This window comes from Phodopus roborovskii, unplaced genomic scaffold (assembly GCF_943737965.1).
Source record: "Phodopus roborovskii unplaced genomic scaffold, PHOROB, whole genome shotgun sequence".
NCBI lineage: Eukaryota > Metazoa > Chordata > Mammalia > Rodentia > Cricetidae > Phodopus > Phodopus roborovskii.
This window is the reverse complement of record NW_026126603.1, coordinates 4,423,746-4,451,385: the sequence shown is the minus strand read 5'-3', so window position 1 is coordinate 4,451,385 and position 27,640 is coordinate 4,423,746. Positions and strand designations below refer to the sequence as shown.

General features: G+C 35.5%; 1 protein-coding gene across 3 annotated transcripts in view; it reads left to right on the top strand.

The window, feature by feature from the left end:
• The window catches only part of Inpp4b (inositol polyphosphate-4-phosphatase type II B), a 330,540-nt gene that overhangs the window by 182,955 nt on the left and 119,945 nt on the right, over window positions 1-27,640 (top strand). For all 3 annotated transcript variants that reach the window (XM_051205838.1, XM_051205837.1, XM_051205839.1), the window contains 2 exons: window positions 4,834-4,942; window positions 19,764-19,941. In XM_051205838.1, coding sequence (XP_051061795.1) covers window positions 4,834-4,942; window positions 19,764-19,941 — 287 coding nt within the window. The remainder of the gene's footprint in view (window positions 1-4,833; window positions 4,943-19,763; window positions 19,942-27,640) is intronic.

The following is a 27,640-nucleotide window of genomic DNA, read 5'->3' as shown; positions in this document are numbered from 1 at the left end:
GGTGGGCACAAAGGAGTTGAGCTGGAGTGGTAGCTCAAAGCCTGTATTCTATATGAAATTAAAGACAGATAGAGAAAGCAAGTCTGTGCCTGGTGTGGGCTTTTGAACCTTAATGCCCATCCCCCAGTTATACAGCTCCAACAAGGCTATGCAATCTAGTCCTTCCTAAACCTTCCTACAACTGGAAATCAAATCCTCAAATATATGAACTCAATGGGGGGAGGGATTTTTCATTCAAACCCACATCATGTAAAGGAAAATTAGAGATATATTTATAAAACCAAACAGAAATGGCATATAGCCTTTTAATTGCTAATTGAGTCCATAGTGGAGGAACCAGCTCTGAGTTTGTATAAAATAAAACAAAACTTGCGAGCACAGTATATGCACACACACACACACATTCATTGTTCTTCTTTGTTAGCTATTTCAAGTGGTTGCTATTGAAAATATCCCCAAATAATGTCTACCTCAAATTATAATAATACAAAAATATTAATATTATGAGAGCAATCTTAGAATCAGGTTCAACAGCAATTAGAGTTTTCAATATAACTGAAAGCTGTTAGCTCCATGACAAAGGAACAAACAAGGGAGGCTCTAAGAGTCCCCTCAACCCTGCATCTCCAAAGTTTGGATGAATCACCTCCTCAGTATGGAGAATCTTTCTCAGATTACTTCAGTGATGATCTCAAACTATGTGAGCTGTTTAGAAACACAAACTCACCAATCCCTGCTGATTCATGTCAAACGGATTTGTGTGCCATGCTGAAGTCAGGGATTAGGTGGAAACTGTTCCTTGATGTGAGATTGTCATGCATAGATTTTCTTATTAGCACATTTTTATAGTGGAAGGGATTTTAATGAGATCTCCTTTAAAAACAGAGCCATCTTGTTTCTATTATTAAAGACCACTTAAAAGCTGCAAGAAAACTCCATTATGAAACTTCAAACAAATCTGACTCTGCAGCAAGTTTACTCTCTTAAGCTCTGCCTCACTGCAGCATAAAATATGTTGCTGTTTTCACAAAACCAAAAGTATTTTTGAGATACCATATATTGTCGTTGAAGGAAGGCACATTTTTAAAGAAAGATGAGGGAGGGGACTTTGACGCACTCTTTAGTTTTCTAGGAAACACAGCACCTTAATTTTAATGATTGTCTCTTGACACCAAAATCTGGAGAGTTCAGTCATACAGGACTAAAAAGTGTTCAATTTATGAAGATACACACAAAAAAAATGAGAAAATAAGAATAATCTAAATAATAGTACTGTTCTTGATTATTAAATTGCTACCTTTAACTTGGATTTTGTTATATGAGTGATTCTGTACTATCTATCTTCTGTGCTCTTGCCTAAAGAAAAGCAATCAATTGTAGTTAATTCTAATTTTAACAGAGTGTGGCTAAGAATAAATGTGGCTCTTTAATTGGGCATCTTTCTTCATTATTCTGAGACCAGGAAAGTAACTACCTACATAGATCAATCTGCTATTTTGTAGTAATTGCAACTGAAATTCAAGGCTATGGGACCTATAGAGAGAAGCCTAGTTATTCAAACACTTATCAGTAATTGTTTGTTCTCAAATGAGTATTGCAAACTACCAAGTATCTCTTAGATAATAATTTTGTGGGTTCCATAGAAAACATTGGTTTTTTTTTTTTGTTTTTGTTTTGTTTTTTTTTTTTGTTTTGTTTTTTGTTTTTTTTTTTTTTTTGTTATGAAACAGGGTGATCTACTTTGAATGCGGCAGACTCTTTGATTTTTAGTTAAGTTAAGGTGTATGCTCTGTATACAGTATACCGTTCTTGAGGCAAATTTTACATATCCATATCTATAGCTGTTTCTTCATTATGAAATCCATGTTCATTTGGGGAAAAAGATTCAATGGCTGTTCTCTAGTTGGTTTCTTCAGCATTTTATTTTGGGGCTCAATGTTAAATTTTAAAAATTCAAATAATTCTTTGAAAACTGTAAAATAGGAAAATGTTTTACAATCAAAACTCACAGACATAGAATAGATTCACAATGATACAATATTTCCATATATATATATATATATATATATATATATATATGATGATTTAGAGTTCTTTTTTGTTGTTTTTGTTTTGTATTGTATTGTTTTTAAGACAGAGTTTCTCTGTGTAATTTTGTAGACCAGGCTGGCCTCTAACTCACATCTAACTCACAGATATTTGCCTGCCTCTGCCTCCCAAGTGCTGGGATTAAAGCAGTGTGCCATTACCAACCAGCTGATTTACAGTTTCTTAATCATGGTACATTGACCTTTTTAATTTAAAAAATAAAATTTAAAATCTAGTTCTAAACCTTTATCCTTTATGATTTATAAATATTGATACCATATTTAATTTGACCATTAAAGTTTTTTTATATTACCACGAGTAAGTCTGTTGTTAGTCTAGTATGGATAAACAGATGAGGTAGTAACACAGATGTTAATGTGCGATAGTTAATAAGTATTTAGTATTTTCTAGTCTGTCCACTGACAGGGATGGTGGCATTCCAGTAGAAGGTAGCATACTTGTCCTTTGTATTTTTACCAGTTGTGGCTTTCTATAATGGTCCCTATCGAATGGAAAGAAAGGGGTAAGAGCTTCTCTTACCTGTATGTATAAGGTTATATATTAAGAATGAATTTAGAGAAGTTTGGTCACTTAGCTTTGTGCATAGTTTAAGGCACCTGGAGCAATCTTACAGCTTTACCTACCTTCCCCTTCCCCAAGTGTGGCTACTCACTATGTCACATTCTAAAACAATAAATAAAAGCTTACATTTCCAATCCTTTCCCACATGGATGGACAGAATGTGCACAGCATTACATGCACAAACATGCATGCAAACACACACAGTCATACAACATAACTGTCATGAACTACAGCGAAAGGGACTTTAGTTTGCTTGATCTGAAGGATACACTTCCCCATCCTACTGTATTTTAGATTGGCTATTCGTTCTGATTTGAAAAGTGCATTGTTTTATTGTCCCTCCCTTTGATGAAACATTTCGCTTTGGTGGGCCTTTTGATGTGAATAGATGTTTTCTAGGATAAAATTTAAGGACTAATTTTAGACAAAACATTCCACTTTTGTAATTTGTTTTTTCAATGGCTTTATGTATAGCAAGCACAACTGTAATCTAGTTTAAGACAAACGGTGCTTTTAGTTAATCTGTACTTCCCTTGTTACTGTCAAGGACTGTTTATCATATTTACAGTTTGTTGCTACAGCCATCTTGGGAGAAAGCTTGAGTGTAAAGCCATTTATAAAGGCTTTGCTATATTCATCTACACACGTGCCTGTTGCTGTTAACTTTTGATGAATAAAAACTAGTCTTTTCTCATTTAAGAAGAAAAAGAATGAAGTTAGAGATTATATTGTCTTGGAAAATTGGCTAGGTTTTCAATGCTAGACATGGATTGCCTATATTGAGCATGTCTAAATCAAATAATACAGCTGTTGTTAGCAGCCCAAATATAATTGCCACTACCCTATCCTTGGTAATCTCTTCCCATGCTGGACATTATGGTTCATAAGTTTCACAGCTGAGTAGGACCATTGTTTGCCTTTTTCCATTGCATTTCTGATACTTTGAAAGATAATCCTTAGTTTAGGATAAGTTTCCTCTTCTTAACTATAAGTTAAACTCTCTGGGATAGGAAAAATTAAATTTCTTAAGAGACAATTATTCTTCTATCTTAAGAAATATTATAATTCAATTTACTAGTGACTTTCAAAAAGTTAAGAAATTATTATAATGTTATAATTATTATTACAGCCACAACCTCTTAATTGATTGTTAAACCCATGCTGTATAAAGGATTGGGTCACAGTAAAAGTTGTATTTTATTTCTCCTAATCCTGTATTTTCAGAGTAGAAGTGTTATAATGTAAATCAGTAATAATTCATATAGATCTAGACTGAATAAGTTTGAAGAAGCAATGGTATTTACCCAAAGCTAATAAAAAAGTTTATATTTTCTCAGTAAGTCATATTTTAGAAACAACCAATATGTTAATATCAAAATCAATTTAAGAAAGATCTCCTTTGATATTAGATTTCTCAACAAAAATATAGTTTAACCTGAGAATAAACACTGTGCCTTCCTTATGTGAATATCTTTTATTTGAATATAAAAATGATGGCATGTTTTGAAGCCATAAAACTCAGAATCAAAAGATTGAATTTCAAATGTATGGATTTATTATTATAAAAAGCAAAGCATCTGGCTAGAAAATAAATTGGAATATTTTACATTCTTTGTATGTTAAGAAGTTACCATAGTATGTATTCAACATTGTCTAAATTTTAGAATAGTTATGTGGGAAATGACATGATAGATTTTGTTTTTAATGTGGCTGTACTGTTCTGCCCTTGAGCCAAAATAAATTAATATTTTTGGTTCTTCTCTTTGAAAACTTTCATTGAGGAATTTTTCATTATTGTTGAATTTCAATATGATTTCAAATTAAATGATACAAAACTCAAAACTCAATAAAGTAAAACACACAAAAGACCAATTAACATGTTATCTCAGTAAGTATATAGTGGGATGGGGACCATGCTGTTCTGCACTGTAGCATATAATTAAGATGCAGTCATAAATCTTAGGAATATTATAACTTGTTGAGGTGCTTTTAGAAAAATTGATTAGTTTTTCTTAGACCCTTGAGATAGGAGTTCATAGTTATTCCTACAAACTGAAACAGAATAATTTCTCAAGCTGCTTGTGGAGTGGATGTTTTAGTGCACAGTTATGCAGGAGACAAATTCTTGCAAAGTGTTCATCTCCTTGCCTGTTTTCATTCCAGATGCTCTCTATGATGTCATTACTGTGGGAGCCCCAGCTGCCCATTTTCAGGGATTCAAGAATGGTGGCCTTCGAAAACTACTGCATAGATTTGAGACAGAGAGAAGAAAGTAAGTAAAGACAGAAAGAAAACAATTATTTTCATTAATGATATTGTCTTTCATTTGAATAAGTATATAGAAAATGTTAATATATTGAATATTGATCAATTTTAATAAACAGTTCATAACATTTTTGCCCAGAAGTAAATGAAAGTTTTTTTTTAATTTCTCTAAATTGTTTGAGAATAGACTAGAGAGACAAATCACATGAATGGGCTTCCTGGAGGCTCAGCTGGCAGAACATTGTCCTAAAAGCCATGGTATTCAATGAGATACTCTGGTATGGCCCTTGCTCATTGTAAAAACATGGTGTGCAGGAATTTATCTAGACCCATGCCCTGGTGTAACCACTGAGATAAGGATGCTTAACGATAAACACAGATCCTTTTTTCCATTTTTTATTTTTTTATTGTGACCCTGTTGGTGATTGCTGCCTTGGACTGAAGCGTGCAACTAACTGCCCTAACCTTTAACTGTGTCATTTGGAAAGGAGAGCTGCCAATTAGATGGCTAAACTAACAGAGGAAGCTTGGTTATTCATGAAAAAAAAAAAAATAAAAGCAATGCAAAACTAAAATATTATCTCTTTTAACAATTAGACGTTACTGTTCCTCTACTTTAGCTTATTAACTACTTTGAAATGCTGCTTTAAAAAGAGTCTGCCTCAGTAATGGATGCTCCTTCTCATCCCACACTCAGGAGAACTTACCTTGTCAATTTTTCTAGCTAGGACCACATTTGTGCAAGCCAAGAGAAAGCACATGGGATGCGAACAATTATTAGCCTTTACACATAGTGGTTTTCTTGGATTTGAAACCCCCAAATTGAAAGCTACAGGGAAGCTGCTACTACCAATGACAGCTGGTTTCATAATTGTATTAGATAGTTTTTGTAAAAGACAAACTAAGAACTTTTAAGCATTTGAGCACATTCATCAAAGAAATTAACCATTTCCACAGTGCCTGATGTTTCAGAAGAAAGCATTCTAGAATTGAATCACTGTATTCCCAATACAAATATGTTTTCTTCCTCCTCCTCATCCTCTTCTCCAAACTACCAAATTTTATATAATACTATGTTCTCAGCTGTAGTCTTGTTCACATTTCTTTAGTTTTGTTTACTACTTATGTGTCTACAGTATTTTATCACATGGGAATATCAGAGCTCTGAACACTTTAATCACAACGAAGTGCTGTCCTGTCCCCAGGCTTCTCCTTAGCATCTATGCCCTGTTTCCACATCTTTCTGTTGTAGAAAGTTTTTCTGTTTCCTTGGGACTTTGGGAAGTAATGGTCAGAGTTCCAGTGGTAGGCTCTGCATGGAAGAATTTATCTCCTGTAGGGAGTTGGAAGTCAGTTTAAACTGACTTCCAGTGGAGAAGGGATAATCTGTGTTTACTGAAGTGTGAGTAGCAAACAGTTTTCTGCCCACAGGACGACTGAGGACAGGTGTTTCTCATTGATCTCCTTCTGTACCTGTCTCTGGTAGAATAACCATGGCTTATGAATTCATTCCCAGAATTTGACTCAAAGATACAAGATTCACTGGCTACCCATTTCTCCTGTTCTTGGCTTTCTTATGTTATTGTGTTATGGTTACTTCTTTTGTTGCTGTTGCCAGCATTTTTTTTTTTCTCCTCTGAGACTTTCTCTGAATCTCAAATAACAACATATAGAGCATATAGAGTAACAAAAGAGATTCATTGTCATTTGACCTTTTATATCCTAAGGCCCCCAAACCACTCTGCCTTTTCTCTTCTGCCCCTTAGAATTATTAGGAATATGTGTGGTCTTCACTAATCATTACTCAAAGGGAATTTACAATAAGGGCAAGACTGAAGTATTGAATTTAAGGTAAATTAAAAGATATGTCTAATGCTTTTTAACATTGATTTCTTTAGAATATTTATGTGTTAAAATCCCATTGTTGTTATTATAGAGTAAAATGATTATAAATGAACTTAGTGTCAATCAAAAAGTAATGTGCTCCAGGGAAATAAATGGATCAAACACAGCTTGCTGAAGCAATATATAATTGAAAGTGCTGTGGGGCTACACATTGAGAGCCTGCCTGAGCAAACCTAACATCAACAGAGCTGTCACCCCATTCCAATTTGTTCATGGTGTCTTTTAATCAACAGATATTGTGTTTTCTTTTTAAAATTATTGTTTAAGTTAAAAATAATCTTATTTTACATACCAATTCCAGTTCCCTCTCCCTCACATAGTCACATTCTTCCCACCAATCCCCACCCCATCCCCCATCTACTTCTCAAGGAGGGTAAGGCCTCCCATGGGGAGCAGCAAAACTTGTTACATCACATGGGGCAGGACCTAGGCCATCCCCTGTGTATCTAGACAGACAGAGTATCCCTCCATAGGGAGTGTGCTTAGATTCTTAGTTGGGGTCATCCTTGTGGATCTCTGGACTTTTCCCTAGTACCAGATTTCTCTTTAAATCAATAATTATTTCCTCTTTTAAGGTATCTCTTTCCTTGCTCTCCATCTCTGTTCTTCCCCCAACTCAAAGTTCCTGATCCCTCATGTTCTCATCTCCCCTTGCTTTCTCCCCTCCTATTTCTCCTACCTTCCTCCCCCATCCCCCATGCTCCCAAATTACTCAGGAGATCTTGTCCTTTTCCCCTTCTTGGGGGTTCATATATGTCCTTTTTGGGGTCCTCCTTGTTGTCTAGCTTCTCTGGGGTTGTGGAATGTAGGCTTGTGATCCTTTGCTCTATAACTAATATCCACTTATGAGTGAGTACATACCATGTTTCTCTTTCTGTATTTGGGCACCTCACACAGGACAATTTCTTCTCATTCTACCCGATTGCCTGAAATTTTCAAGATTTCACTGTTTTGTTTCTTTGCTTGTTTTCTGTTGAGTAGTACTCCATTGTGTAAATGTACCACATTTTCTTTATGCATTCTTCAGTTGAGGGCCATCTAGGTTGCTTCCAGGTTCTGGCCATTACAATTAATGATGCTATAAACATAGTTGAACAGATGTCCTTGTGGTATGATTGTGCATCCTGTGGGTATATGCCTAAGAGTGGAATTTGTGGATCTTGAGGTAGACTGACACTCATTTTCCTGAGGAACTACCATATTGAGTTCCAAAGTGGTTGTACAAGTTTGCACTCCCACTAGCAATGGAGGAGTGTTCTCTTTTCTCCACATGCTCTCCAGCATAAACTGTACTTGGTCTTTTTTTTTTTTTTTTTTTTTTTTTTTTTTTTAGCCATTCTGACAGGAACAAGATGGTATCTCAGAGTTGTTTTGATTTGCATTTCCCTGATGGTTAAGGATGTTGAGGAATTTCTTAAATGGCTTTCAGCCATTTGAGATTCCTCTACTGAGAATTCTCTATTTACTGATATTGTGTTTTCAGTGACAATGCAAAGAAATATATCTCGATAGATATAACAAATAACTAGAAGTTCAGTTTGAATTTTTAAGGCAGACAATGACCTTAAATGATGGAACTCTTCTTGGCCTTCTTTGCATTGCTACTTGGGTAAAGATGAACATATTAATACATGGTTTGGGGAAACTATCACTGCCATTGCATAATTTTATCTTTATCTTGTTCTGTGACATCCTATGTGATATAACCCATCAACTTGATACAGTCCTGAATTATCTGGTGGTAGAATCCCCTTCCCTCATAGCCATCAATAGTCAACAACTTCTCAACCAGAGCTTATGTGCCATTATTCCATCACTGGAATATTTACTGTGGTGATCTTGTATAGGCACAGGAGATGTTAGTTCATGGGGCATCAGTTATGATCTCTCCAGAAGACACTATCTGCTCAGGTCCTCCTTATCCTCTGCCTCTCATAATCCTTTATCCTTCTTCCAAAATGTCCCCTGAGTCTTGCCAGGAGGGTGTGAAATGCTCAGACCCTAGATGTGTGAATGTTCTTTGTTTTTAAAAGGCTTCTGTCTTTTTGTTTCATTGGGAGTTGTGCCCAATATACCCAATCTAATTTGTTTTAAAAGTTCAATAGCTCAAATTCATGTTGTTCATTTTCAAGTGTAGCCTTTCTTTCTATTTTCAGAAAGAAAATATTCCTTTAAAAACTTCTTTGTAAGTGGCTTAATGAAATCGCATAGGCACAGTGAAAATAAGGCCAAGTGGAAAGCTTTTGTAAATTCCTTCTCTCTCTCTCTCTCTCTCTCTCTCTCTCTCTCTCTCTCTCTCTCTCTCTCTCTCTCTCGAACTGAATCTAGTTGCTGGAAATTCGTCATTTTGAAGGAGACAATTTAATTTTTGTGTTGATTATAATTTGGTTCCTTAAGGGTCTAATTTCTTCTTGTTGTCAGTTAGTTCTCATTGGCTATTTCTAGCCCACAGTACTGCTATCTTTTAGGAAATACAGAACTCTTTCTGCCAAACCTGCACTTGTGGCTTTTCTGCTCCAATGGTGCTTCCCTGTGCATAGCCTCTGTACACAATACCAACTGTTTCTGAAGGGAAGGGCTGATTGTTTATCTACAGCTTGGGATAGGTAGATAATAACATACTTATAATAAGTAGTCACAGCATGGCTTGGGAATATTTGCAAACTGAAGGACAAGGATTGCAGAGCCCAGATGGAATGTGATACATGGAATTGGAAATGTTTTCACTAATTTTCATGTTACCCTAAATGAATTTTAAATCATATTTTCTCTTTTGTAAAATTCCTGCTTTAGTTCTATATTATGTTTGCTGGTAGCATACACGTTCAAAGACTAAAGGATCATATAGTTGAGATCCTAAATGCCTTGACTTCTTTTCTATAGTAAATGAATTTAGTATATTTCACTAAATGATTTTAGATATGTCAAAACCATGTCAGTATGCTAGTCATTATCCTCACAAATTCAAGTAACTGAATACAATGTGACTGATTTTTTTTTATAATACTATTTAATTTTTCTGTTCCTTATTGTCAGGAAAGCAGAAAATTTCAGGTCCAAGTTAATTCATAAAAACCAATCCCTGCTTGAGTTTGAATTCTAACTCATTTAATTGCCTTTGTGACATTAATGAAATTACTTTACTTTTCTATACATTAATTTTCTCATTTGTAAAGTGGATATTTGGTCTATTACCCTGTGAGGTTGCTTTGGAATTTTGAGAATAGTTATAATTGTCCCAGGTATATGGTAAAAACTTATTAATATTAACTATTAATATATAATACATATAAAAGTCATTATATTCATTAAAATACTTTAAAAACTCCTGAATTCATGTTTAAATTTCTTTCTCTTATGCACATGCCATGTATGTACATATTTCTGTGGATTTGTGCACATAGGTATCAAGATTTGGGGTGGCCATTGTGTGTCTTTACTGTGTCTTCCTCAATTGTTTTCAACCTCATTTAATGAGACAGAATATCTCTCTGAACACAGAACACATTAATTTGGCTAGACTGTCTATGCAATAAGACTGCTGGTGTCTGCACCGAGGTTACATACATACATACACACACACATACACACACACACACACACACACACACACACACATATAACACACACAGATTTTTATGTAGGTGCTGGGTATTTGAACTCAGGTCTTCATGACTGCACAGCAAGCAATTCACCAACTGGGGTCTCTCTCCAGTTCCAGATTTTATAACCTCTTAAATTTGACTTGGAGTTTATTGATTGGATATAGTATGATTAATAAACGTACTACAAATGTAAATTGCATCAAATTATTTTATAATCATTTATACTCCTAAAGTATAATCTTTTCATGTATCTCTGAAAAGTTATGTTATTCATTAATTCTTGTGTAAATAATGCATAAATTGAGAAAGCATTACTTTTCATAAATACCCAGTTTACAACTAAATCCCAAACAGTGGGCTTCAGATACTGTCCTTGTGTTACTTCCAGACTTGAGAGGACTGACTTGTAAGATCTTTTTCTTCTGGGAACCCTCCATTCTTGTCCATCTTAGGGTCCCACTTTTTGCCTACCTTCTGGGGGTTATGGATGGGAGTCTGGTTATCCTTTGTTTTACATCTAGTATCCTCTTATGAGTAAGTACATTCTATGTTTGTCTTTCTGTGTCTGGGTTACCTCATTCATGGTGTTGTTTTTGTTTTTTTGTTTTGTTTTTTTTTTTTGTTGTTGTTGTTGTTTTTTTTTTTTTCTTGTTCCATCCATTTGCCTGGGAATTTCAGGATGTCATTGTTTTTGTTTTTACTGGTGAATAATACACCATTGTGTAAATGTATCACATTTTTTTAATCCATTCTTCATTTGAGGGTCATGAAGGTTGTTTGCACATTCTGGCCATTGTAAATAATGGTGCTATGAACACCATTTATGTGTGTGTGTCTTTGTGGTGTGAATGTGCATCTTTTGGGTGTATACCCAAGAGTTGTATTGCTGGGTCTTGAGGTAGATTGATTTTCAATTTCCTGAGAAGCTGCCATACCAATTTCCAAAGTATTTGTACAAGTTTGCACTCCCACCAGCAATGGAGGAGAATTCCACTTGTTTCAAATCCTCTCCAGCATAAGCTGTCCTCAGTGTTTATAATCTTAGCCATCCTGATGGGTATAATATGGCATCTTAGAGTTCTGTTGATTTGCATTTCCATAGTGACTAATGTTGTTGAGAAATGCCTTAAATGTCTTTTATCTATTTGAGTGTCTTCTGTTGAGAATTCTCTGTTCCAGTTTTAAATCAGATTGTTTGTCATTTTTGTGTCTAGTTTCTTGAGTTCTTTAGAACTGCCCTCTAATGTGTGACCCTCTGGATGTGGGTGACAGATATGTGGGTGATTTGTTGAGGAACCCAGACAGTGGCACCATATACTATTACAGGTACATGAACTGACCTTTTGGAACCTATTCCCTATGGTAGGATAGCATACTTATCCTTGATTCAGGGGGAAGGGCCTTGGTCCTGCCTCAACTTGGTAAGCCAGACTTTGTTGACTCCTCACTAAATGCCTTATCCCTCTGAGGAGTGGGTGTGGAGTGGGTAGGGAGGAAGTGGAGGGCAGGAGAAGGGGAGGGAGGGGGAACTGGGGTTGGTATATAAAATGAAAAATAAATTATTAGAAGAATAAAATGATCTCTGTGTGTGTGTGTGTGTGTGTGTGTGTGTGTGTGTGTGTGTGTGTGTCTGTAACAACCAGTAAGTAGCTCCACTTTACTCATGCCCTCAAAGTGGCTATATAAGATCACTTCCTAATCCATTGGCACTACATGTGCTGCTTCTATATCTTAAATTAAGCAAAAACAAATAACAACAAAACCCCCAGAAGCAGAAAACCCAAAACTGTACCATTATCCACTCAAATGTTCCACCTAGAGGTCAGCAAAGCCTTGTCTTCCTTATTGTCTTTGTTTCATTTTAATATACGAAAAGCTTGAGTATCAGTTCTGCTTGCTAACTTCTTTGTACAACTTTCATTTCACTAATGAATTATGGGTTAAAGTAATCCTGGCCCACAGAGTACTGTCTTCTAGGTGCTCATCTGCCAAGGAGATTAATCACTCTCTTTGCTTCTCAGCTGGCACTGATCCAACCATTCGGTTCATTTTGTCTGGAATGACATTTCTATAAGACAAATACATTCTGTGATTTAATATTTTAAAAAAAATTTCACTACTTCTTACTTTAAGGTTAAAATCTGAGGTGCATGTTATTCATTAGTATCACCTTGTCCTCAAGGGGTTCATCCCCAAACCTGAAGAATACATTAAATTGCTCTGGACCATTTTATTCTACTTATTCATACATGCACAAACACCTTAATGGAACAGAAAAGATTAATAATGACTAATATTAAAATAGAACCCTAATAGCATATTATACTAAGGTAACCAGCAGCATGATTCCCGATTATTGGATAAAATAAAGTTTACTTGACCACAGGCACTAGGATATCCTCATAATTGAGCTGATACCTAGGAGAGCTACTAAAGGACTGTGATCAAGTAGGATATCCAGCACTCTGAATAGATGGATGGAGCAGGCCAGTAGCATGTGGAACTATCATGATTACATCTCACTATAGAAACAGTTTCTTTAACTTTCCATTTAGACTATGGTAGACTTTGGACCATTGAAATCATTGAAAACAGAACTTTAAAGAAGGAGAGTGTTAGGCAGTTTTCTGAGTTAAAATCCTGATAGAAACAACTTAAAAGGAAATGGGGCTTATTGTAGTTCATGAGTTCCCTGATTTCAATCCATACATTTAGCTTTCTTGTTTTCTAGCCTGTGGTAAGAAGGGAGCTATTCACCTTAAGACAAATAGGAAGCAGATTGGTGGGAGAGGTGTGGCGACCTGCTATACATATGAAATGTGTGTCCTCACACCTTGACATAATATTCCTTCCAGAAATTTCTAGAACTTTCTATAATAGAACTATAAGCTTGAACCAAGCATTCAACACACATACATATTGGAGTACATTTGACACTGGATCCATAGGGGTTCTCCTTAATGTGTAAATTTTCTGTGCTTTCTTTTCAGCATCATCTCTCCCACTCAATGCTCTCTATAGTGAACCAAATGAGCATCCACACCCACTGCTACAGATCCTACCTTAAGGCTGGACAATGATTAGAAGAAGCCAAGACTTATTCTGTAGTTAGGACATCTGCTTAAAGCCTCCAGTACAAGCATCCTTCTAGACAGAGCTTAATCTGAACGTGAACAATTCAGGAAGTGGCTTGATGGGTGTTTGGTGTACTAACAATTATAAAGCTGGAGACAATATCTTGTACACCTAGAAAGCAGTCACATGGCATGTATTACAAAACTGCCTTTACACGCATCTCACTAAGTAGGGAAATGTACATTTATTTATCCTGTAAGAAGAAAGGTGAACTTTTTAATAAAAACTGGCCAACTTAATGGCTGACAATTAATAATACCCTCTGTCCACTTTCCATTTACCATGTAAGTTGGGAATATGACACACTACCTACTAGTAGCTTGAGAGACCAAATATGTTCTGTTTTGGGAGACCAAATGTGTTCTGTTGTTGAGGCAGGAGGCACATGAAAGTTCAAAGTTTGGAGAAATGAAACTGATAAGGTAAAAGATTTATACATTTATAAATGGCAATATGTAAATAACTCTAGAGGTTTTGATACTAAATTTGTCAGAATAGCACTGTGTAAAAATAACAAAACATGAAGAGTTTGAATTGTGAGATTTCAGAAAACTATTCATCCTTGAATCCTCATTTGCAATGTAGATATATGCCTGACTCCTCTTGATTTACCACATTTGTGTTACAGCTGGATTGCTGGAAATCACAAATAAAAATCTTACATTTTTGAGAACTGACTTAGTAAGTCAATGAGTTACAGTTTACTCAGAAAAATAATTTAAATGATGTTGTTTTATAACTCAATGTCTTAATTTAACATGAAAAGTAGGAAGAGTCTAGCTTTTAATGTTTTGTACATGATATATATTCATATATACATATATGTATATGTATATGCATGCAGACACAGAGAAAGTGAATTGAGAAGTACAGAAGGAGGGATCAAAGAAAAAAATGTCAATCCACAGTAAGATTAGAAGTTAAAATCACAATATTATAATATCAATAAACAAATTACTGTAATCATTTCCTTTTGCTTATTTTGAAACACTGTGAGAAAGTTCTATAGAGTATTTGCATGAAGTTAAACAATACGCAAAACTGAGATACTGTGTCACATCAACTTGCATGAATTTTATGAAAGCATTAAGGAACTTCATACTCATGTTAAGCACAGAGAGTCCCAGAATATTTTCATTACTCTTTAGTAATCTATATACTTAGCCATCATCATTTCAAAGGCAGAAAATAAAATCACCTACCATAAGTGAAATCATTATTTTCCAGATTAAAAATATTATCTATGGTGGGGCTGAGATTCAGTTAAGAATATATGATGCTCTTACAGAGGAGGCATGTTTGGTAGTCAGAACCACATAGGCAGCTTCAGGTGACCCTAAGTCCTTATTGCCTTCCACGGGGTCCCAGCACACACATGACACACATATGATAAGCAAGCTATCACACACACACGCACACACACTCACAAATGCGTTAATAATCTAGGTGTAGGGAGAATCTGATTTTTGTAAGATTGTAATGAATACTAACTTTAAAATGTACATGTAAGATTTATATCATGGGGAAAAATAGGTGTACCTAAAATGAGATGACTTATTATTGCAAAAATCTATTAAATGTGACCTTCCCTAAAAAATTCCACTATCATACTCTTGTCATGAGCTCAAAGAAGATAAAGATGACTTCAACTATGAGACCATCTTGGAGGAAAAGAAAGAGGATCGTTATAATGGTGTCCATGAAGGAATGTGAATTGTCTGGGTTCTGTGTGCTTGTTAAGTTAGAAGGTGAGAATTCAGATATAACAAGAGAGAAAACATGAAATTATACATACATACATACATACATACATACATGCATACATACATACACTCCATAAGACATAAATCTATACACATTGGTTAATATATTGGAAAATTTAGCAAGTTTGCTTTGAAAAAGTGGGTCTTCATTTCTTTATTCATTGCAGGCTGATTATAGATTGATTGATTGATTTTGTGAGTGTGTGTGTGTGTGTGTGCGCTCGCACACATATGCGTGCGCGCGTGCATGCATGTGTGTATGTGTGAAAACCTTCTACAAGCTCTACTTTCAACAAACTACCTAGGGAATGCAAATCTATGTGAATATCAGGAAATGAAGTAGAGTGCTTAGTGACAAGCTATGTCATGTAGACACACTCATAGCATTGAGAGATCATCTTTGAAATTTTTTCTAGGAAAAAGACTTCCCTCACTCAAAAAAGTTTCCTTTTTCTTTTCTAATTCCATGTGACCAGCCATGGCATGGCATTTAGTGAACAGGAATTATATATATATATATATATATATGGGTATAGGTATTGGTTATAGGTATAGGTATAGGTATAGATATAGGTATATATTCTCTCACTGCCTAGAAACTAGTTCTGACAATTTGCTTTTCTCAAATCATTGACAAAGTAGCAGTCATTAAATATTTATTGATTGTGCTTTAGTATCAGATGATTCCTAAATTGTTTCTTTAGATTAACCTCTATTATAAACTAGAATTATAACCTTCTCTAATGAATAGTCTTAATTAGAAGATAAGAGGTTTAATTTTAAATTTTTGTAGTTTATAACTCCCATGATATTATTAAAATGTATATTTTCACATGTTACTTATAGCTTTATGGATTTTAAACTCTAAAATGACTCAACACAATGCTCAAAGATAGGCAAACATAATTAGGAATTCAACTTTGAGACTGGGAAGGTTTAAGTTAGAGTCCATGTTCTGCCATACACACCAGTTGTGTGACCCACACAAAGCCCCTCCCAGCCCTCATCTTCCATGTCTATATACTGTAACAGTATTTCTTCCAAGAGAATTGTGCAAATAAAGTAATGTAACCCATGAAAACATTAGTGTAATACTAAACACATAATGTATGGTCTCAATTATTATTTATTGTACTGGTGGAAAAAGCATTTGAATTTTAGTTAAATATACAGTATAAATTATTTGCTCATTAGATTTCCTCTTTCCATTAGATTTAACATGGAAAAATGAAGTAGCACATGAATGTATCCTCTGTTTTCTTGTATTTCTTATCCGTAGGTAATAATTACCATTTCTGTAATATATGATAAGAACATTTGTTTTTTAAAAAGAGATTTGTCAAAATACAATTGCATATCATGAAGATAGCCTATTACATCTAGTTGTATATAAGAGAGGCCGCCATCATTAAAGAATTCCAGTCAAAAACTTAAAAATTAAAAGATAGAGACACTATCAGAATAACACAAAACATAGTTCCATATTGAGAGGAGTCGAGTAGATGACACTGTTACTGTTTTATCTCCTTCATTAGTATCACTTGACAGAGTTAATTAGTGGTAGAATCAAACTTTGAGCAAAACATACATGGAGTCCAAAGTTCCCATGAGTGTAAATTTATAGTTAAGTCCCAGTATATGTGGACATGAGTTGAGAAAATTCAATCCTCCTCTTCCTTTGTCTTTCAAATTATGAAGGGAAGTCAAAAATGTACATATCTTAAGTCACTATTTTCCAAACATATAAATGTAATGCTCTCATAGCATTTATCTTGGTATGTAGTCTAAATATATACTTTAAATCACTTTTTATTCATTACAAATATAGTGTATGTCCAATTTCTAATTCTATCATCCATAATTTGCTTTTTATATTCCATAAAATTTTGCCAAGCAAATATTTTCTTTTTCTGGTTTCATCTTATTGACAGTTGATTCAGTATTTGGATTGACAATAAAATAGTTAATTTTAAGGTAATTAAATTATATTCATAATTTCCCACTTAAGAAGCTATAACTTAAAATATATGATGTTCCGAGAGTAAGGTATGCAATAGGTAAGTGAAATCTATTGCATACTCAGCATTATCTTGGGCATTAATGTTTTTCTCCATGCTATGCTGTGACATCTTAGACAGCAACACTGGCCTTCACTGTGAAAAATGAATCATTCAGCTTCACATAGATGGCCACCATTAAAAGAGAACATAATAGGAACCAATGACTGCTACTGAGCCACAAGAGACAGGATCTTGGGTTATGTCCCAGGCTTGACTTAACAGTCTTAGGACAAGAGGATAATGTCATCAGGAGGGGAAAGATGAAACGGTCCTGGGAATGTAAGAACAATGGGTAGGGAGGCAGAACATCTTGGCAGAATACAGAGAATGATTGTAGAAGTAGCCTGGTAAAACAATACTAAGAAATTGAGAGTGGTATAAGTGGCATTTTTACAAGACTCATTGTGAAGTGGGATCTGGTGTTTATAAGGGATCTCAGAAGCAAATCAAGGACAGCGGGTATCTCTAATGATGCAGTTACTCACATGCATCGAAACTTCCCAAGGATGTATTACAATGCAGAGCCCATGGGATCAAGTCTTTTGTCATTGCAAGGACATTCTATAACCTTAAAAAATTACCAAAGCCATGTCATAGCTCATCAGTGCATTTCATGACTAACAATTGAGCACCACTCACCTAAGGCATAAGAAATAAAGTATTTAGAATGATTTCTTCAACATATATGTTAGAATAAGGTGAAAAATTCTAATAATGTTCAAGGCACAAATGAGGAAAGGATAAAGGGAGCATGGATGATGTCTACAAATAACATCAATGTAAAGTATCAGAAAAGCAAAGACACGGGAGAGGCAGCCATCACAACCAAGAGATGGGAGAAAGACTATGAAGTGTCAGAAATGATGTCCTAAGAAAGAAGTCATGTGAGCAGAAAGATGGAAGAACATTTGGCTTTGGGCACTTTAGATTTCTGAGGACTAACGCATTGGGGAGTGTGTCAGTTCTCATAAGATCAGGAAGCAGACATTTGTACCAGGAAAGTAGGCCAGTTAAGAGGGCTACAGAGAATCTACAGCACACTGTTTCCTGTGTGTGGTGTGCAGTGAGTCCTGCTCACTCTAACCACAGCTGTGGGATATCAAGAACTGTCTCATATTTCCATACACATCAATACCTTTAAACAACTGTTTTCTTTGCAAAAGTACATGTAGTTGTTTATTTCTTAAAGACTGGTGGGTTGAATTTTGCAGCAATTCTACCAGGAAATACTTCACAAATACTCAAAACAGGCTTTTTTCTTAAATTTTAATGATTTATTTATGTTTATGTGCATTATATATGTTTGTATAAGAGTATCAGATTCCCTGGCACTGGAGATATAGGCAGTCGTGAGCTGCCTTGAGGGTGCTGGGAATTGAACTCAGGACCTCTGGAAGAGCAGCCAGTGCTTTTAACCACTGAGCCAACACTCTAGCCCGAAAACAGGATTTGATGCAATTTAAAGAGAAAGTGTTGGGCTATTGGCTTAAAAAGGATGTACAAAGTTTGCACCAATCCTATGAATCCAGCAACTATGCCCCCTTCTTTCTTCTGCCTTATTAGTCTTACTGCTGTCCATCCTGGGATGCAAAGCCTGCCTTGTGCTCCCAGATCCATTGCTGCGCAGAATTCCTCCTCTCAACAGGTTCCCCAGCAGTTCCTACATGCGCATTGTGAAAGTCAAAGATTCTTAATTAATAACCAGTTTTGAGCGATTTTAAAGCTGGATTTAAGAACAAATATGGAAATAAAAAAATATAATGGAACTTTACATTCAATTTTTTTTCACCTAATGGCCTGTGTCACCACTTGGATTTCATTTTATTTTCCTTCCCTTTTTGAGTTAATATTATTTGTTCCTGTCTTGTGCTTGTTGATTCCATAGAGAAAGATATAGGTAGTGTATTGAGCCTTCCTACAAAGCATTGTTTTAGTCTCTGCATGTGAGTGTATCTAAGTTTAACTATTTCATAGATTTGCTTAGATAATTGGCCCTCTTTTCTAGCAAGGATGAGAAATCTGCCAAAGCTTACAACCTAGGGAGCTACTGTGAGTGAGTTGATTATGGGGGTTGAAAGTCTACTATTTGGCCTAGTGTTCTTTAGTGATTTATGTTATCAGTTATTTTATAATAATTTTTAATATTTGTAATCACATAAAATCTTTCCTTTGATCAAGGGCTGGCTTTACACCATCTAGCCTTAAATTTATATGAAACCTCAGGACACAGCAAACTCCGTTACCTCTGTTCTTATTCATTATGTAAGAATAATGAATTGGGTTTGTGTTGGCTGGATCATCAAGTGTTAAGAGGTGGATGCTTTCTGTGTTTTGTGTAACCTCTGTCCTTGTTGTTGCAGCACGGGCTACCAGTTTATTTACTATTCACCTGAAAACACAGCCAAGGCAAAGGAAGTCCTCAACAACATCAATCAGTTGCAGCCTCTCGTAGCAACTCACGCGGACTTGCTGCTCAGCTCTGCCAGCCAGCGTTCTCCAGACAGCTTGAAGATGTCTTTAAAGCTGCTCTCAGAAAAAGTAAGATCCAAATCTTTACTCTGGTGGGAAAAGGGAAATCCCCCAATCCCATAAGTGCTGCCTCCTGCTTCCATTACCTTTCATGCATCTAGAAATGTAAAAGAGACTATGTTAAAAGCAAGCTTCAGAGCATTGCCACAGGATCAAAACGAATTGGCTTCCTTCTCTTTGTGGGCTTCTGATGCTTTCTTTCTTTCTCTGGTAGGAAACGAAACCTGTTATTACCTGGTATAGAGTTCCTCTTTTCTTTATTATTTTTATTCCTTCTTTTGGTTTATGGTCCAAGTAAATGAATTGAATTAGATTTGGAAAATTATTTCCTCTGATAATCATGTATTTTATGCACAGGTAGCTGTGTGTTTGAATGGGGTATCACTTGAGTCATATCCTTGATGTGGATTCCATCAGTGGCATGGGACAGTCCATCAGTCTCTCTGCCTTCTATGGCATTATCAAAGAGGAAAAGATTATCAAGGCTACAAAAATATTTATTGTTGTTTAAAATGTGACAGGACCCAATTTCCAAGATTGACTTTCTTGACACCTACAGTAAATAAAATTGGTTAGGCCTGAGCAAATGCATAGTATCGGATTCTATAGATAATTAGAACTACTACGGTATTACAAAGAACCAAGGTGAAGATAGATCAATTAGAGCACGATTATAAATGTCAAATGAAACATCCTAAAGTTTAGCTCAGCTGAAATGTATGTTCATACTTTTTGTATTCTGTTATAAGACATTTCTAATAAATGTGCTGTGAAGAATCTGACCAAAGAAAACACTTCTAAGAATTCTAAAATAAATCAACACTGTGGTTCTTTGCCTTTCTAAAAAACTTGGATTCTGTGCATGGCTGTAGCTTAGAATGTTGTACTTAAAATTTTATCTTAAATTGTACATTTCTATATACATTTTACTGATAGGAGAAAACTAAAATCTGTGTTAATTGATAAACACTCAATTTCTGTTCAGAATTGCCAAATAGCTTTTCTAATAAATTTAAAATAAAAAGATCTCAACAAAAGATCTATCTTTTAAACCTAGTGGTTTTCCATGCTACAATAGATGTGTCTATCTTACAAAGGAGAGAAAAGTTTTTAAAATCTTACCAGTAGCTCCTTTGTGTCCTCTAGGCCTTATGCTATTTTATTTAATCTTCAAAATTGATGGGGACATATTACTTTCCTTTAACAAAGGAAAGAACCAAAAATCTGATAAAGTGAACAAGCCACCAAGTTGGAAAGTGTGAGTAATTCCTGGGAATCAAATAAAGCCTACATGATCTATCAACCAACACCAGATCACTTTATGTAAAATGAGTGTTTCACACAGTTTTAAAATTACTGTTTTTAAATTATTTTTAACTTGCAAACTCCTTTAGGACTGAGTGGGTCAGGAGAAACCCTGAAAGAGGATTATGTTAGGTAAAATAATGTAATCTCACTTTGATTCATCTCTCTTGTGAGTGGGTGGGTGGGTGGGGGAGATGAAGATTTTCTCAGTTCACATAAGCAGGAAGTTTTAGCAACTAGTGCATATGAAGAATGGCACTTATATTCTTCCTGAGCACTGGACAGGGGTGTGCCATTTCATATACCAGAGTAGCTTACTGCAGGAATGGGGAGGGTATTATCTCCTCCTTTATTCCAGTATTGCTCCAAATCTCTCTCTCTCTCTCTCTCTCTCTCTCTCTCTCTCTCTCTGTTTTGTCCACTGATAAATCTATCCATCGTAGACACTAACAGGATCTTTTAATAGTTAAGTGTGTAAGCAGCACATCCCCTTGAGAATTCATGCCTGGAATTTCAAAGAATTGTTTAAGTTGACTGTTGTTCTGCATGGTCTTTGAAAAAAGGGATCAAGGATAGTCCATAAGTTGAGAATGAAGAAAAGTTTTAGAGATATCATAAATCTCAATAAAGTGTAACATTGTATATTGCGGTAAATAAGGATCAGGATAAACAAATAAGCCGAATAGATGTTTATTCAGGGAGAAATAACTTACAACCTAGACAGATGAACACCAGGAAATTCAACCCGATCCTCTCCTGTCCGAGTCACGCCAGAAAGAGAGCACCTTCCTGGCCCCCTCCGACCTCCTTCCTCAGGTCACCTCCGCCCATAGCTCCACCCCCCAATGGGCGTGGTCAGTGCTACAGAAGGACTACCTCACTACAATTCCCCTTTTAGTCTAAAGAAAAGATTTAGGCTTAATACAAAACTATATACAAAACAGTGAATAACAAGTGTGCTCTAAGAAAAGGAAAATCGAGAACAAAATGACCTACATATCTAGTCCTAGGGTGAGGGCATAATGGAGTTTACAATAGAGTTGTCCTAAGCTGGAAAACTTAAGTCTAGTACCTAATATATCTAACTAGGAAGAGAGAATAATAGTTGTGATAGTTTAATCTTCAACCTCATCAAGACCTGAGAAGGAAAGTAACAATACTAGAGTAGACAGGAAATGCGGATGGACAACTTCCAAAACGGTGCAGCAAGGACAGAAACAGCAAGCCACCTGAACAGTCACCCTAGGTCTCACAGCGACGTTGGTACACCCAGATTTGGCTAAGGCCAAGAGAACTTGACAGACCACAACAACAGCAGGGAAATAGAATGGCTGTCTTACCCTGACTTGGCAAGGTCAAGCAGTCTTCTATATTTGTCTCCTGCAAGCACATAGGACTGCATGTCCAAATCAGTGGTCAAGGTGGGGGCAATTCTATGCCCAACAGGCCATTAGCTGAGGCGAGAATGAACTCCAGCAGGAGCAACAACAGTGTCCAACATATTTTCGGGAAAATGCACGGTGCTGTCAGGAGCAACAGTGTCTCATGTCAATGGAGTACTAATATTAAAACATTTAAATGCCATGTTCTGCATGTCTATGAAGGATTGAAGATTAAGCATCTATATCTGACTAATCTCATAGGTACAGGAAATGTGAGTGAAGATAATCTGTAATACTCGGGAACTTAGCTAAAAAGACTGATTAAAACTTTCCTGAGTAAAGCAGGAACAAATACTTAAACAATATAACTATTTACATATACCTACATGTAAATCCCTAAAATAGAGGTAGAGTATAAGTGTCAAGACAAGAGGTAGAACTATAAAGGGCAGCAAGATAAATATCCCAAATTGTATCAATATACAAAATGTCTTGAACACAAGAAAAGTATACATACATAGAATATGGTAAAAAATAATGTGCATAAATATTATAAGTGGAAACTTTTGTTGTTTGTTTTTTCAGATAGGTTTTCCTGTGTCCTGGAAAATACTCTGTATGTAGATCAGCCTGGCCTTGAACTCAGAAATCGTCCTGCCCCTCCTGAATGCTAGGATTAAAAGCATGCACCACCACAGTCTGATATACTATTCATTTAAAAATAAATTTACAAAAGTTATTTAAGGCATAAACATGAACTTAGAGTTCAATGGTCATTAGGATGAAACAAGTTAGGATATTTTATAATTATACTGCTCTGTATAATTGTGTAATTATACCTTTGAGGCAAGTACAACTAAAATCTATTCATTTTCCACAATTCCCAATAAAGCACAACTTTATTTATGTTCATCATGTGTATTTGGTCTTAAGACCTGATCATCCTACATGGGTGCAATTTTGAAGCATCTGTTGACATGTCACTATTTTATTGTTTCTAAACTATTACTTTGGGCAATAATTTCTCCATGTTTCTTCTCTAGAAATTCATGCTACAGAGTATCTCAGAAATACTAGCATCGGCCTGTCCTCAAGCTTGCTTGTGTACTCAGCACTGAGCATCTGCACAGAGTAGGTAGAGGAGAGTTCAGTACTGTAAACTTGGTTGCCTGAGACAGGCTAAAGACAGCGCAGAATGATGCCAGGGTAATGTTTGAGCCTAGAACTGTCAGCTAAGCACTGGCACCCAGAGATCATGATGGTTGGCATTATTAATGAATGTGACTCAGAGCCTGTTTGGAAAGCTAGAGCAAGAGGGAAGCTCAACTGACTGCAAATCATATTCAGACAGAGGAGTTGATATGTATTGATCCAAAAGTAGTTCATGCTATCTCTGCTGCTACTGAAAACTGTGCTGTGGGACCATGTTCTCTTCTTCTAAACAAAAGAACAAATAAACAATTCATAAAATGGTGTGTGTGTGTGTGTGTGTGTGTGTGTGTGTGTGTGTGTGTGTGTTTCTGAATTTGTACTATTTTTGTCCCTGGGCCAAAGGGCACAGAGTAGAATATGACAAAAAAAATTTCTGTTCTCAATAAGGGAGTCCAGAGCTTTGATGGTAATGGTTGTATTAGTAATGATGATGGCAGAGAAGGGTGGCATTCACCTCAGGATCAATTAAAGGCCCCATTACAGTGAAGTTCCCAACTTTAACCAATATATGAGGTAGCTTCTATCATTTCTAATATTCACTATTGATAATCCCATCAAGTCATTAGTTTTCATTTTATAAACCGGGGCAACAGAAATATTAAACAATTGTTAGTATCCATACAAGTTGTGTCCCCAGCTGGAGCTTCCTTGTGCCCATATCACTGAATAGTATCTGTGAGCATATGAATAATCTGGTGGACAAAGGAATATATGTACTGGAGAGCATACAGGGAGTTGCACAATAATCAATAATTACTGTATATTCTTGTCCTAGACCATACAAATTCAGTTAAGTTGCATTATGATTTATAATTTCTTATATGCCTCTCTTTCTAGTATAGAGAATTAAACCTAGGGTCTCACACATGCCAGTCAAACACAGTGAGCTACATATCTTGTACTTGTCTTAGTATATGTTCTGATGGACAGTTGTTTTCGTGGTAACTTATTAGTTCACTAAAATATTATAAATGCAATTTAATCACATACTTTCCTAACATACAGGAAACTCTGAATTAAGATGAATAATTCCATCAAAAAGGGTATAATTTCATATAAAGTATGAATTTTAGCAAATGATAGTAGTAGATAATATCAGGATGATTTTAAAGTGCAGTTTCTTTTTCCTTAAAATACAGATAAGATCTTTGAGAGAAATTCAAAGAAATAGGTAATATAAATAAGTTCAAGCTAAAATGTAAGTAAAATGTAGATAGCATGCAGCTATCCTGTTGATCAGAAATATGAATGACATTGGTTTTCACATGTCCATCTCTCCCTCCATTGCAAAGAAAATCATTATTGTCCTGTTCAGAAAAATGGCCCATTGGGCACTTAATTTTGCATGGTTCTGTACTTAATGGTATAAGATAAATTCTATATAGATATGGCTGTTAACTTTTGCAATCACAGATTTTCAAAGAATGGGGGTGTTTCGCAATACTGTATCATTTTAAAAAAAAAATGACCATGTAATCCTTAGGGGCTAAACTCATAATGCACAGAAGAAAGTCTAGTACTAGCCTCTCTTTAGCCACAGAGTACAATACATCCTATTAGGCTTAAAGAAAAATGAAAATTGTTTCCTTCTGAAACTCAAGACTTCCTTAAATCTCTTTTCATAATGGCAGTAGTGGTAGCTGATCTTTCAGAAGTTAAAGTGATGTGTGGTATTGAAGAGAGTACAGTCTTGGCTACTTAGGTCCTAACAGGGATTTTCTCACTTCAACCATCCCTTGGTCTGCCTCCTCCCCTAATTGAAAGGGAGATGAGAACTAGAAGGTTGGATTGTTAATGGTTGGTAAATGTATATATGGAAGGCAAAACAGAACTTCTGAATTACTTCTATAAATTCCGTTGTACCTTGAGGATTTGAAATTACTGTCTGCTTTCCATAATCCTTGTCAAACTGTAAATATTTAATTGGTGAAATGATAAACAATTAAAATTGTGTTTATTGGTAAACTTGGGAATAGAAAAAAAACAAGAGAACATTTTCAACTCTAATATTAAACATATGCCTTGCATGTGAAGCACCTGTGTCAGGGGGTATTGCATGTGATGTAGAGGAATGTATATGCCTCCCAAGTGGGACACTGGTCAAATGGCCCCAAGCTTCCAGAAGTAGAACATGAGGTGGGGGGATACTTGCGCTTGCCCACTAGTCTTCCTAAGACAGTTTTCCGGCTGCAGTACAGGAAAGAGGATCTGAACTGTATTTTTCAAAGAGACAACAGGAACTAGACTTCAGGAACCCTGAGTTGACTAGATTCGGTGGTATAGGTTAAGGAAGGAACTCTGAAACTCTATAAATGAGTGTAGTTAAGGCTTTCATTGTCTGGCCCATGCATGCTTATGAATAAACTACTCATGTCCACGGAAAGTAAGACCAGGCATCTGATCTCAAACAGTGCTAGAAATATTTACATAGCAAAGGGAAAAGACTTAGTATTTTATGAGTAGAGTCCTCAGAAAATTTGGGTCTTATAGTGGAGCTAAAAGAAAGCTACATTGTGAGTTATGGTTAATCCACAAGAATAAGGCTTTAAAATAAGGCTTGAAAGGGTCAAGTAACCTAAATACAACAAATCATTAAAAAGAATACAATAAAAATCAAGCAATTGATTATATAAAATCAAGATTATACTAATAAATAAACAAACTTGTAATGGAAAATTGTTGGAAAGATGGTTCAGTGGTTAAGAGCTCTAATTGTCCTTGCAGAGGACCTGGCTATGGTTTCCAGCACACACATAAAATCTCAGAACTATCTGTAGCTCCTTCAAGCAAATGAAATATAGATGATTTGTTAAAATAACATTTTCTTCTGTGCTAAGTAATCTTTATTAATTCTTTCAGACTATTATAAAATGTATCTTGACCACATTTTGATCTCCCAAAGAAAAAAGGATATATTAATATTGAAATTACTATTTACTGTATATTATTGTAAATATGGGAAGTGGGATTTTAAAAATACAATTGCAAAAATATATTCATGTTTGAGAAGACATTATTCAGTAGGTAAAAGATGGGGTCTGGGGAGGTTGCTCAGCAGTTAAGCAAACCAGCTGCTCTTCCAGAGTACCTTAGTTAGGTTTTCAGCACCTACATCTGAATGCATGTCATGGCTTGAAACTCCAGATCCAGGCTATCTGACACCCTCTTATGGCTCAATGAAACTGTACTTAACGTGCACGAACCCACACCATACAGATAAATCAACAAACATTTACATTATAAAAAGTGAAATCTTAAAGATGTAACACTCAAAGGATTAAGACACAGATGGCCAGGCATAGAGTCCTAAATTCAAGTTATAGGACCCACATGGTAGTAGGAAAGAAATGACTCCTGTAAGTTGTCCTCTGACCTCCCAAATTTTCCTATGGTATAAGTGTTCACACTCATATAAACATATATGCATACATACATACATACATACAGTAAATAAATAAATTAACATTTAATTAAAAGCAAAATATAGTCAAGTCATGAGCCTGAAAAAATTGTGGGAAATATATGTCTCATAAAGGTCCTATATCAGAATATATAAAGTGATCATGCAACTTAATAAGACAAGCAACAAAATTAAAGGGGAAAAAGATTAAAAGGGTAGTCCACCACAAAATATTCATGAATGGAAAGTTAGTACATGCAAAGTTTGACAGCATCTTTTCTCAGTAGAGAAATACAAATGAGATTCCACTAACCACCTATTGAAATTGGAACTTCAGATTATATTCCATTAACCACCTATTGAAGCTGATAGCAAAATATGGAACATGTAGATGAAGAAATAGAAAACT